At 42.1% G+C, this 12091-nt stretch overlaps 2 protein-coding genes across 3 annotated transcripts; one reads left to right on the forward strand and one right to left on the reverse strand.

Moving 5' to 3' along the window:
* Positions 1-1067: 1067 nt before the first annotated feature.
* rpl12 (ribosomal protein L12) lies at positions 1068-4752 on the forward strand. 2 transcript variants are annotated; one of them, XM_080491744.1, is made up of 6 exons: positions 1068-1333; positions 2834-2907; positions 3148-3246; positions 4087-4168; positions 4257-4343; positions 4604-4752. In XM_080491744.1, exons 2-6 carry the CDS (start codon positions 2839-2841, stop codon positions 4720-4722), a joined length of 456 nt encoding a protein of 151 aa, XP_080347870.1. In that variant the 5' UTR covers positions 1068-1333; positions 2834-2838; the 3' UTR covers positions 4723-4752. The 2 variants fall into 2 exon arrangements, with proteins under 2 accessions (XP_080347870.1, XP_080347869.1); XM_080491743.1 differs by having other exon boundaries at positions 1068-1224.
* A 2228-nt stretch (positions 4753-6980) lies between these two features.
* pole3 (polymerase (DNA directed), epsilon 3 (p17 subunit)) lies at positions 6981-9964 on the reverse strand. Its single transcript, XM_080458829.1, has 4 exons — positions 9578-9964; positions 8974-9059; positions 8771-8889; positions 6981-7817 (listed from the first exon to the last, which is right to left on the reverse strand). The coding sequence occupies exons 1-4, from the start codon at positions 9641-9643 to the stop codon at positions 7615-7617; spliced, it is 474 nt and encodes a 157-aa protein (XP_080314955.1). The 5' UTR covers positions 9644-9964; the 3' UTR covers positions 6981-7614.
* Positions 9965-12091: the final 2127 nt, after the last annotated feature.

The following is a 12091-nucleotide window of genomic DNA, read 5'->3' on the forward strand; positions in this document are numbered from 1 at the left end:
ACGTACACTGCAGACTTACTATAACTATTTTCTAAAGAGACCAAACGAAACATGATGACGGAGAATGTTGATTTGTGCATAAACTGGTGCTGCATCAAATAAAACAACTTTCATTTTCTTTTTATTAGATTAGAATATACATAAATTATGTGTCAAAACATTATTTATTCAATTTGAATATAACTTGACTTTTGATTTTCTTATTCATTTATATGGGCAAATCATTTTCTATATATTATTTTCTAAATTTATAAAAGACATTCAGTTGTTGTTTTTCTCATTGCTGAGACAGATGAAATACAAAAAAAACAAATCCACTGATATAATTATTTATTTGTGTACATTTAGAATATATCATATTATAATATATTAAATATATCTAATAGACAATAAATGTAGTATTTACTTCAACTGTAATAAGAATGATTAACCTTTTTAAATTAATGTATTCGTTTTTAATTAATTAAATAATTTATTTAATAAGATATGATTATATAATATATTTAAATTGGAATTTACTTTAGTCAATTACTTTCTCAATTAATTTCTTTTGAATTATTTATTTATGACAAATCTGATGATGATTCTCCTCAGTATTTCTTCTGATAGTTACTTAGTTAGTTAGTTATGTTATGTTATGTTATGTTATGTTATGTTATGTTATGTTATGTTATGTTATGTTATGAATCAATATTGTGAATCACTTTTTTGTTGTTGCTTTATTATTTAATAATATTCAAATTATTTTTATTCAAAGTTTTTTGGGTTAAAAAATAATCCTATTACCTTAATTTAAAGTAACTTGGTTAATTGTTTCGTTTTTAATACCTTACATTTGTAGAAAACACAATTGGATATTTATGACTGATACAAGAGTTTCTTTATTGCTGTTTCTGTGTCTTTTGTTTGTTTGTTTGTTTGTTTACCGGGAACGTTTTTATATGACGTCGCAGAACATAAAAATGAGTTATCGCGTGGTTTCCCTGCACCTCTGTAGTTCTCGCGATATTTCCACAGCTCTCGCGGGATTACCCTGGTATATAAAATTCCCTCCGCCCGCCGACGCTCCCTTTTCACTTCTTCCCCTTATCGGTGAAGGTGCAACAGTAATCGGTCGTCCCGAAGCCGGGTTCATCCGACACCCTCACCAACCAAGCTGAACTGAGCTCAACCTACACAGCGCCATCATGCCTCCCAAATTCGATCCCAACGAGGTTAAGATTGGTAGGTTTTTAATAAAAGCAGCTGAGACCTGCTCAGAACCAAGATGGAGGCCCTGCGCGGCGGTTTCCTTCACGCCGTGCGGCCGCTGAACGGTGTGCGGGGAAAAATGGTAAAAACGGAACCCGAAACGCGTCGCAATGGTGTTACGATTGATTATTGGCTGCTAATATTTTAATCTGGATTGTTATTTGTGCGTCGGGGTTGTTGTAAGTTTCCACGTGGGAGAAACCAGCTAGCTGCTAATGTTAGCCGGGGAGATTTTTAATGTTCATGCGAGTTGATAAAAGTCAATCAAGTCATCTGTTTATCCATTAGAATAATGCGTGTGGTAATTTTTGTAATTTTCGTCACTAATCAATAAGCTATTCTCATTCAGCCTCGGACGTTATTGCACGATTTTTCTAAATAAGTTGGTTTAGTTAATTGACCGTGTTGCATCATTATAAATGTTAAAGCTTAACTTTCTAAACCACTGACCTCAAACTTAAAATTGAAATTGTTGTAGTGAAAGAGGTTGTATATGGAGTGTCATACTATGAAATTGGAAAAATTGTCCCCATAATTCAAATTTCTACTCTGTGGATAACAACATTTTTCATTTGGGATGAAGGTATTTCTGTTCTAAAATATCAATTATCCCAAAATGCACACTTCATCAAAACATTTGTCAAACAAATGTTTGAGGGCGTCATAAGTTTATGGTTGGAAGATGACATTTAAAAGTTAAACTGTTTCCCCATTTTTTGTGGACCTACAATATATCTGATTGAATCACTCGAGGCCACAATGTGGGATCTAATAGTTACATCAAGGGTTTTTAATTTTGTGTTTTAGATTTCTCTGCTGTGACTAAATTAATCTTCCTTGGGAGTTTGAAAATTGTGATTAAATTATTTTGTAGTTTAATTGTTGACTTTAGTTTGTCCCTAGATATTTCATTTCAGCAAGACTTTAAAAAAAAAAAAAACCTTTCCATTTTGACTTTCTTAAAACCAATCCATTAAACATGCCAATGATTTAAGAACCTAAATCCCTGAAAAGAAGAAATCTCATATGAGATTAGATTGTGTTGAATCAGGGTGGGACACCTGTCATACAGGTGTGAAGTGGATCCTCTGGATTGCCATAGTACATTTTGGGGAGGCAGTCATACTTAAACTACAAGAGCAGGTGAAGTTCTTAACTCTGAAGAAACGGGCAGTTTATACGTGACGTGGGATTGGTGCACGTTTAATGACGTTTCCTTTTAATGCGCATGTTAAAAAAATTTCAGACATTTTTGCTGCTCCTGCATGTACAGACTTTTAAATGAGAAAAATAAGCGTCAGGACTATTGTGTTTTTTATCAATCTGAAGCACGAGTCCAGAGTTTTAATGTCAGTTTGTCCTTTGAAGTATCTTGCTGCAAATACAAATTGTGAAGTAAAGTTCTAGTTGCATCCGTTGGCGTCGTAAAGTACAAGTTGCATCCGTTGGCGTCGTACATATTTTGGGTTTAATGGTTAAGTATGAATGTCGTATGGGACTCGTTCTAAAACGTGAAAGTTGGTTGATAAGTTGTGGTTGAACATGTTTAAGTTGTCTCAATAAGGCTTCGTTTCTGTTTCAGTGTACATGAGGTGCACAGGAGGAGAAGTTGGAGCCACCTCGGCTCTGGCCCCCAAGATCGGACCCCTGGGTCTGGTGAGTGTCGTCCAGCCGCCCGTTAGTCTGCACCCCAGGAGCCTCCCGCCACTACGCCCGTCCAGTCGGTGACTGGGTGGAGTCCAGTGGAGGCTCAGAGTGACCCGGCTTTAGGAAACAGGGTGGTCCTCGCTGGTGGGCCGCTCTGTGCCGTAAAGTCCGGAACAAGCACCCCGGACTGATCCTGGATTGAACCTCTTCACATCCCTGCCTTGTTAACCGGTCGTCTTCTCTTTACAGTCTCCCAAGAAAGTCGGTGATGACATCGCGAAGGCCACCGGAGACTGGAAGGGCCTGAGGATCACCGTGAAGCTGACCATCCTGAACAGGCAGGCCGCGGTACGTACAGCGCCATCTGAGAGGCAGAATTCAAGTTTAAAAAAAGAAAAAGAAACGTTGCAGTGGACCAGGGGTGTCAAACATAAGGCCTATGGGATGTTAGTGGTCGTAAGAGGCTCTTATCAGGCTGACCAGACTAGTGGACATGGCACAGACCCAAGCTAACATATCGGTGATGTTGCCATGAAAGATGGCAAACTAACATTTAGTCTCAAAGCCATGCTGTCAGGGTGGGTTTCAGAAACGCTCCTAGTGAAGCTCTAAATTGTTCTTGACATTTCAATGTATTTTGCACCAGAAGATTTAATTAAAATTGGCTTTGTTGATGGAAGTAACTTTCATCCTGTTTAAATTTAAAGGTTATTTTGACATTTACGGGTCCGGCTCCTAGTTTGATGCCCCTAAACTTGAGTCTTGGATCAGGTTCAAAAGTAGTAAAAGATGTTCTTATAACAAACTTAACTTGTCAACTTTTGATTTCTGGACAAGTTCAGTTTGTGTCCAAATGACAGTTTAAACCCAATACAGATCTTTAAAATAGCAAAATAATGTGCTATCAAACCAGTCTTGAGCCGTGATCTCAAATAAAGTAGAAAAACCAGCAACTATGTTTTCAAAAAGTTGTGCTTTCAGTGACTGAGCACTGTAAACGTACATCAAAAACAGACGTTTTGAGTTTCAGTGTAAATGAAGGAAATGATAATAAGTGACTGTTCTGAAGGACACAAACAAAACTAGTTTGGTGTGAAAAGCAACGGTGAATAAAAATGAGCATTTAAATGTTGGTTTGCTCGGTGGGTGGTCTTTGTTCCTAAAGCTGAATGTGTCTTGTTTTGACAGATTGAAGTGGTTCCGTCTGCATCTGCTCTCATCATCAAGGCTCTGAAGGAACCTCCTCGTGATCGCAAGAAGGTCAAGAACAGTAAGTGACTGATCACAAACCCGCAGATTAACGGTCCTGGAAGACGTTCTCTCCCTCATTCATTTCTTTTTCCTTTTTCCTCTTCCAGTCAAGCACAGCGGCAGCGTTACCTTTGACGAGATTGTGGGCGTGGCTCGTGTCATGAGGCCTCGCTCCATCGCCAGAGAACTCTCCGGTAAGAAGCATCAACTCCGCCGGGTTTGATCCCGCGAGCCTCCCGCCACTACACCCGTCTAGCCGGTGACTGGGTGGAGTCCAGTGGAGGCTCAGAGTGACCCGGCTTTAGGAAACAGGGTGGTCCTTGCTGGTGGGCCGCTCTGTGCCGTAAAGTCCGGAACATTAAAACTTAAGGGAATGTACTAGATCATCGCTAAGAACTTTGTCCGGTACACAAATGTCTCGTGTTTTTCAAACGTGGAACTTGTTTGTCTGCAGGAACCATCAAGGAGATCCTGGGAACCGCTCAGTCTGTGGGCTGCACCATCGACGGACGCCATCCCCACGACGTCATCGATGACATCAACAGCGGCAAAGTCGAGTGTCCGTCTGATTAAACCAGACTCCAATAAAATGTGACACAAACTGAGCAGCTTGTCTTTGCTTTTAATTTTTTAATCAAGTGTGCAAACACACCGATGTTGGAACAAACGGTCTGAAAGGAACTTTTAAGATTCTCTTCCAAATGTTTCCGAATAAAGGTTTAAAGCTTTTAAATAATTACTGGAATAGATTTTATAATTTTCAGTATATTTTACATGATCAGTCATTTAGACAAAGCTTACGGTTTTACATTTTGCAATGGTTCGGCGCAGCAGGAAGACGACAATGCTTTATGGAAAAATACAAACTTGTGTAACATGCATTAAAGCAATTTTCAGTAATTCAATATGGCGAAGCTGGGTATAGGTGTCCAGGGGAGAGAATTGGTTCAGCAGTCTGGTGGTGGTGGGTGGGGCAAGAGTTGAATCTGAAGGTTATGCTTTTAGGGCTGCAGAACCTTCCGGAGGCTGCACTTGTGCAAAATACAGAACTTTAAGTGAACTCAATTTTTGCAGTTTTAGTTCAAATTGGGAGTATCACGTTTCAGAGGCTGCATAAGACTGGGTTTCATCAAGAGTGGTAAAATGTCATTAGACTGAAACAGTTTCTTAGTGGGGCAGAGTTTATGTGATGAAACTTTCTTTCAAAAAAAATTCATGAAGCCAATTTTAATTAAACCTGATGGAAATACAGTGAAATGCCCCCCAAAAAATTCTAGTTGCATTATGGGTGATTTCTACACTGACTATGGCTTTGAGGCCGGTTTGATAGCCACGATTAAGTTAGCGTTCATTGCAGCGTCACGATTTCACAGCTCGGGTCTCGGTGTCGCAACAATGAAGAAATGTGCTTTAAAAAAAAAAAGCCTTGAAATGTCAATTTGCTTGGTGTGGCAGATTGACTGACTGACACCACTGATGTTCAGTCTTCCTCCTGCTCAGAATCTGAACTTGATCCATCAGGTGCTCCTCAGATAAGACCCGCCCACACGCCTCAGCACATAGGACAGGTGAGACCCTGCTCCGTCAGAGAGGACCACATTCTTCCCAGTGCTTTGGTGCCCCCTGGTGGTGGATTCTGACAGCTTCGATCAGAACCAGCAGGACTTCTGCAGCAGTTTGAGTTTCTAACGTGGAACTTTAGGAATAAGCTTCTTCACGTTGCAACGATTTGAGTGAAAACAAAACTTTCTTTGCGTTGTGTGTGTCTGTTTACACGACAACGGTGCTCGGAGCCACTGGAAGAAAGCCAGAGAGACACAGGACATTTAACCTCCACAGAGAAAGGCCCCGCACAGTATTTGAATCCAGGCTGTCTTACTGTGAAGGCAAGACAGCCATCGTGTGGCCGAACTGGTTAATGTTTATTTATAGCCAATTGTTCTCTGTTGGCATGTGTGTGTGGTTCCGTTTCAAAACAACTAAGGCTAAGTTCACACCGCAGGTCTTGATGCTCAATTCTGATTTCGATTTTTATTGCCTGATCATTTGAAACGTGACCTGTGAACGTGATCGGATCGGACGTTTTCGGGGCCCAGAGTGCAGAAGACGACGAGAAGTCACGCCGGATCACGCTATTTACATATGGCATGAAGGTCAGCACGAGGGTTGCCAGATGTGACTATTTCCAGCCCAAACAACGTAAAACCCAGACACCTCAATAAAAACCAGCCCAAATCTCAGCTTGTGTAGAAATCATGTTAAAACTATTATAGGTGTGCTAGAGAACACGCCATAAACACACAAATTGCACGAATAAAAAAGTTAAAAGGATAAGAGCTTGACTCCCCAGTTTGGCGATACCCGCCATATCTGGCAACGCTGGTCAGTGTGTCCATTCATTTTCAAGTGGTTGTTAAATACGAGCCGACAACATGACGAGGGAAAGAGGGACAATGAGGATAAAAGAGAGCACAGCTTTCAACAGCTTATAACATTTTGGTGGAGCCGCTTCCTCCAGCACTTAGCCGTGACGTCAGTCACATGTAGTAGTTGCATGTAGAAAAATATCTGAATTGTTATCACGTCCAAACAAGGCCTGGTTCTGGTGTAAAAAAAAAATCGGAATTGGGACTTTCACACGGCCACAAAACAGGTCGGATATGAGTCACTTGTGAGTAAAACGATGCGTTTACACTTGAAACGTTATGTAAACGGGTGTAAATGACCCGTCAGTGGTCATGATGTTATGGCTGATTGGTGTATCCTGAATGTGTTCTGCAGGAAACCCGACGAAGGATCAGACACGAGTCGGACCAACCTCCGTTTGTTTTATACAAAATATTTATTGAAAACTTCCACGTCTACAAAAAGTACAAATTGTTGAAAAAGTGAAGAAGAAACGGCCGAGTGCAACAAGATAACGTGAGAGAGAAGTCCGGGAAAAGCACCAAATGTTCACGTCAGCTCTCTGGAATTCAGCGTTTGTTCAATTTTGCGGGAACTTGTATGACAAAAAATGGTTTCATTTAATTTCACAGATCAGTGACTTCAACTTTCTGGGGATGTAAACAACCAACGCCTGTTAAAAATGTATGAAAAAGATTTGATCCACAAAGGAAGTGAAGCAGGTAAACCTTCAGATGGCTCATAAACAGTCATCTGTGTGCTGGGAAACGTTGCTGCAAACTTTCTCTTATCGAGGATTTTTTTTCTTTATTATTATTTGTAGTTTTACTTCCTGGTTAATAGTAAAAAATATGACAAGGCTTCAACGTTCCTCTGAGCTGAGAGACGAAGAACATCCAGGACTAAAGTGTGCTGGAAGAGATGGAAGGTTTGAAATCCTAAATCTCCTTCTGATTGTAAGTTACAGCTGCAACGGGCCGAGTGGAACATCGGAGCCTGGCCACATCGTGATTGGCGGGTTGTGCTGGAAGACTCCTCCCCCTCCACCTGCTCTCAACCTCAGTTGTCCACCTCCTCCTCCTCGTCCTCCTCCTCCTCGGCTGCCTCGTTCTCGGCCTCCGGCTCCTCCTCCATGCGCTCCTCCTCCTCTTCATCCTCCTCCTCCTCGCGGCTCTTGTCCGGTTCGGCGTCGGCCTTCTTCTCCTTGTCTTTGCGTCGCTGCTCGGAAACTTCCTTCTTCCCTTTCTGACCCTTTTTGTAAACTGTGAAGCACAAACACAGTCAATGAAGCTGCAGCCACAACATCAACCGCGGCTTCGTTCAACCGAGTTTCAACTGAGAACACATCGTTTTTTGTGTTTTCGTTTCAGAAAGGTTTCGCGTTTACAACGGCAACGTTGTGAAAATGACCTTGTTAGCATGTCAGGCCACAAGTTGGCACCGTTGTTCGTTTTGCAATGAAACCACACACACGTGCAGAAAACAACATGCTGTAAACATTAACAATGGGGGCAGACGGACAGTCGTATCAACAGACGACCAAGTTGGATTGTTATTACGGTGACTGTCAAAATAAAACTACCAAGTCCTGGAGAATCTGGACTGGGAGGCATGACCCTCTGGAGGAAATAGTGTCGTTATTATATACTGAGCATGTGCAGAGCAACTGTTTACTACAGCCATGGTGTGCATGGTGTGCATGAAGAAGCGTTTAAGATAAGTTACATTTTTCTCCGCGTTTCCATTAAGATGGAAAGTACTTCAAAAAGTATTGTTTTCGCCCTGTTATGTTGCTGACTTAGTATTATTAATAAGTAACTCTCATTTTGTTCCAATCTACAAGTTTTTTTTAAATAAAATGTAAAAAAAATAATAATAATAATAAGTTAAAAGAAAATTTTTGTTAGTTTAGTGGAAAAACGTAACAGTTTACAAATATCTAATGACAATTTTGACATTTCGAGACATTTTGAAGCCAGTAAAGGTGAAAATGAGTGTTAGTTTTCTTGCACATACGTGGTATATAAGTGTTTGGTTTTATAAAATCTGTATTACAAGTTCAATGACTGAACTGAGACTACTTTTACAGACCTGACAAAGTGACAGATTTAATATTTACTCTCAAAGTATTTCAATTAGAGGGTTTTTCTCATGATTTGTTCTCATTCAGGACTACAGATTGCGAGCTCTTTGGTTTCTTCTCAAACTTCCTCACCTTCCAAAGCTTCCCTGAGAGGCTCCAGGAACCGTTCGAACTCCATCTCCTCCATCGCCGCCAGCACGTCTCCGGCATTCAGCGTCTTCCTCTTCGCCTTCATGGCGAAGTTATTGGCGCTGCGGACAGAGACGCAGCATTGAGCGGAGGCCGGCGGCAGAGTGGACGCGCACAGGTCTGAAAGTGTGAATGGATCTGCTCACCAGGATGTGGCGTAGAGCACGAAGACGCTGGCGGCCTGAGAGATGGCCCTGCGAGCCTCTTTGGACACGTTCACCCCATCTGGGAGCTGTTGGCAGGAAATGGTGGAGGAGTCAGGACAACACTGCAGCAGATACACAACTACAAAGACCTGCACCTCCACCGGAAAGAATGCACGAGTGATTTAAGTTGATTTGAAGATGGTTAAATTCTCATTTAGACTACAGAGCGTCTTCTCCTCTGGTTCTGGTTCTGGTCCTGAGTCTGGTTCTACAGAAACATCTACTTTATGGAAATCTAAAACACACTCAAATAGAATTAATCCGTTTCCATAGTAACGCCTGTATCCAGGTAGGCCGCCATGTCTTTCACAAGCAACAGTCAGAAGCCTTAAAGACGCATTAATATAGAGTTTTTGGACAGAAAACGCGTCAGTTTGATGGTTAGAAGAGTTTCTGTGGACATCGGAGCTCCTCTCGGTGCGTTTGTAAACGGACCTCCGGAGCTTTCTGACCGCTCACAGCGGGGAGACACGCAGAGCTTAGCGCATCCACCGTGTGCCCGCTGGCAGCGACCCAGAACCGAGGCTCCGCCGCTCGGACTCACCGCCTCCTTGATGATGCGGGTGATCACCGCGTTGGGAAGGTTGAGGTCTTCCGGCCTTTCCGCCATCTCCCTCCCGGTGTGAAGCCGGTGGATGTCCCGGCCGGCCCCTCTGGAGGTTAGCTCGGTGCTAAGCTAACCGATTAGCGGTGGTTAGCCTGGAGCTACGGAGCGCAGCTAACGGACCTCGGTGTTCTTTAACCGGCTTTTAACCGCAGCTCTTCCTTCGAACGCGCGCACGTTCAGACGGTGAACCTTCTCGGTATTCGCTAACGGACTAACTTTGTTCGGTGAAACTTCCGAGTCGCGGTGACGCGGCTCGCGTGCACACCAGAGCCGGTTTGTTTTGGGACGTTTCCCGCGAACCTTCCAACCAGCACCACGAGCTGCGACACGTCACAGCCAGCCGCGACACGTCACAGCCGCACATACGTCACTGTGACGCCGGTCGACTGTGTGTACAGCAATAAAATAAATTTTAAAAAGCATTTGTACGGGAGATAAGTGTACGGAAGAGTTTTAGGGCCACTGAAAAGTTGAAAATCAAAGTCGAGATTTTTTTTTTTCACGGAGAGACGTCAATCCATCCCTCATCATTTGCCCGTAGATGTGAATTCACATTAAATCACTTAATTCTGACTATATCGGGTTGCTTACTGCTTATGGACATGTGATTTTACACAGGATTTCCTTGATTAATAAGAACACATTTAAATAACCACCCCGGGATCCGTGCCTTTGTCCTTCGTACTCGACGAACTTCTGCGACGGAACAACGCAGCAGGCTGCTCTGTCTCTTCTAGTCCTGATACTGATGATAACTGCATCGTGTTTATGAGCGAGATTCTGTCCTGAAGCATCTTTTCATCACTTCATTAAACCGCCTGATATGCATTTTGAGAAAGCAGTCACACGCGCTGGCATGTGGATGGACGGACTTTTTTTTTCCACTGTGAAAAAAAAAAATCTCGACTTTGATTTTCGACTTTTTCTGGGGCCACGAAGGTTTTTTGTTTTTTTTTTGCCTCCGAATTTTTTTTTTCTTCAGTGGCCCTAAAACTCTTCCGTAAAGTGGCTACCTCAAAGAATAAAAATAATAAAGTAAGTCAGAATTCTGATCATAAAGTCAGAAATCTGACCGTTTACACAATGTTTCAAGTGGAAATGCATAGTTTAAGAAAAGTTTCTCGGTGAGACAGTGACGTTTTGAAAACGTTCTCAGTTCTCGCTGAAACAATAGAAATTACGAAAACAATGTAGTTAGCGTGCCAGGCCACGAGTTGACGCTGTGGGCTGTTGTGGTCATCCAAACCACACACACACATGCGCACAGAGAACAATACATTATAAACACTACCAATGGGAGAACACGGACATTCGTATGGACAGATGACTAAGTTGGATTGTTATTACAGTGACTATCAACCACAAAACTACCAAGTCCCAGGAGAATATGGACTGGGAGTCATGACACTCTGGAGGAAAACATTGTTATTGTCCATCTAGTTGCGCATGTGCAGAACAACTATTGTATTTATTATGGCTGTTGTGTCCAGTTGCAGTATTTCAGAATAGTTATGTCAACTCCCATTTTACATGGCAATGGAGTTGGCGCATTTTCAAAAGTTGTGTTTGCCCCTTTTAAATGGAGACACAGTTGGAGCATTTTGTAAAAGTTCCACGGTTTAAAATAGTTGCTTTATCAGTGGCTTCCACCACCTTTCTTTTCATTTGATGATGTTGTGTAAAATGGGTCTTAGGTGGCCCAAATCATCTTCTGTACTTTTTAAATCAAATTAAAGAAGTTGTGTGTCTCTTTGAAGTACAAAATGTTTAGTTTACTTTCAAATGTATTAGATGTACACTAAATTTAGACTTGGACTTCTTATCACTCTTTTATGGATATGTTTTGATTGTTATGCCTGTGCATAATAATGGGTGTCTCAAAACAAATTGCATCAGGCCAACTGGTCTTGGTCACGTGTCTTGGAAGATGTTTCGCCCCAATTTCCAGGAGGCTGTCCAAAGCATGAAGCGGGCAAATGACATATACATATTTCTTAATCCCAAATTAAAGAGCCACACCCTGGGCGCTATGGTCCATCAAGTTTACAACTGGCGTTAACATGCGTTTCAAGTGATCCAATCACATGGGGTGAGCCATAAAGACAAGTGTAAACAAATGGGCTTTCACTCAAACCACTTCCCCAAGTGGTTTGGGAAGCATCTGACCACATAGCCTTTGTAGTGTGAACAGCATGTGTTGTGAATGTGTCCCGGGACAGTAGCATTGCTGGAAAATATGCCATAGATAATACATAAACATCCTCATGTTTTCGTTTAAGAGGACGTCTGAGTGATACAGTCTTTACAGGCTTCCAAAGAAACTTGAGCAGAAGTGACGTAGAGGTGGTAACACAATCTGAACTCATATGTAAACCGTCAGGGCTGGCCACAAGTGAGGGGCCCAGAGAAACCTGAGGTCATCTGCATAATGAAACCTTGGTGATCTATAGA

Source organism: Lipophrys pholis (assembly GCF_963383615.2).
Source record: "Lipophrys pholis genome assembly, chromosome: 2".
In the NCBI taxonomy this organism is placed as follows: domain Eukaryota; kingdom Metazoa; phylum Chordata; class Actinopteri; order Blenniiformes; family Blenniidae; genus Lipophrys; species Lipophrys pholis.

Bases quoted from the DNA above. Each gene is read 5' to 3' on its own strand.
- rpl12 (XM_080491743.1), top strand. From the start codon at position 1,188: ATGCCTCCCAAATTCGATCCCAACGAGGTTAAGATTG. The intron at 2,908-3,147 runs GTGAGTGTCGTC...TTCTCTTTACAG, and splicing joins AGATCGGACCCCTGGGTCTG to TCTCCCAAGAAAGTCGGTGA. The intron at 4,344-4,603 runs GTAAGAAGCATC...GTTTGTCTGCAG, and splicing joins CATCGCCAGAGAACTCTCCG to GAACCATCAAGGAGATCCTG.
- pole3 (XM_080458829.1), bottom strand. From the start codon at position 9,643: ATGGCGGAAAGGCCGGAAGACCTCAACCTTCCCAACGCGGTGATCACC. The intron at 9,060-9,577 runs GTGAGTCCGAGC...TCCTGCCAACAG, and splicing joins CCCGCATCATCAAGGAGGCG to CTCCCAGATGGGGTGAACGT. The intron at 7,818-8,770 runs GTGAGGAAGTTT...TGTGCTTCACAG, and splicing joins TCTCAGGGAAGCTTTGGAAG to TTTACAAAAAGGGTCAGAAA.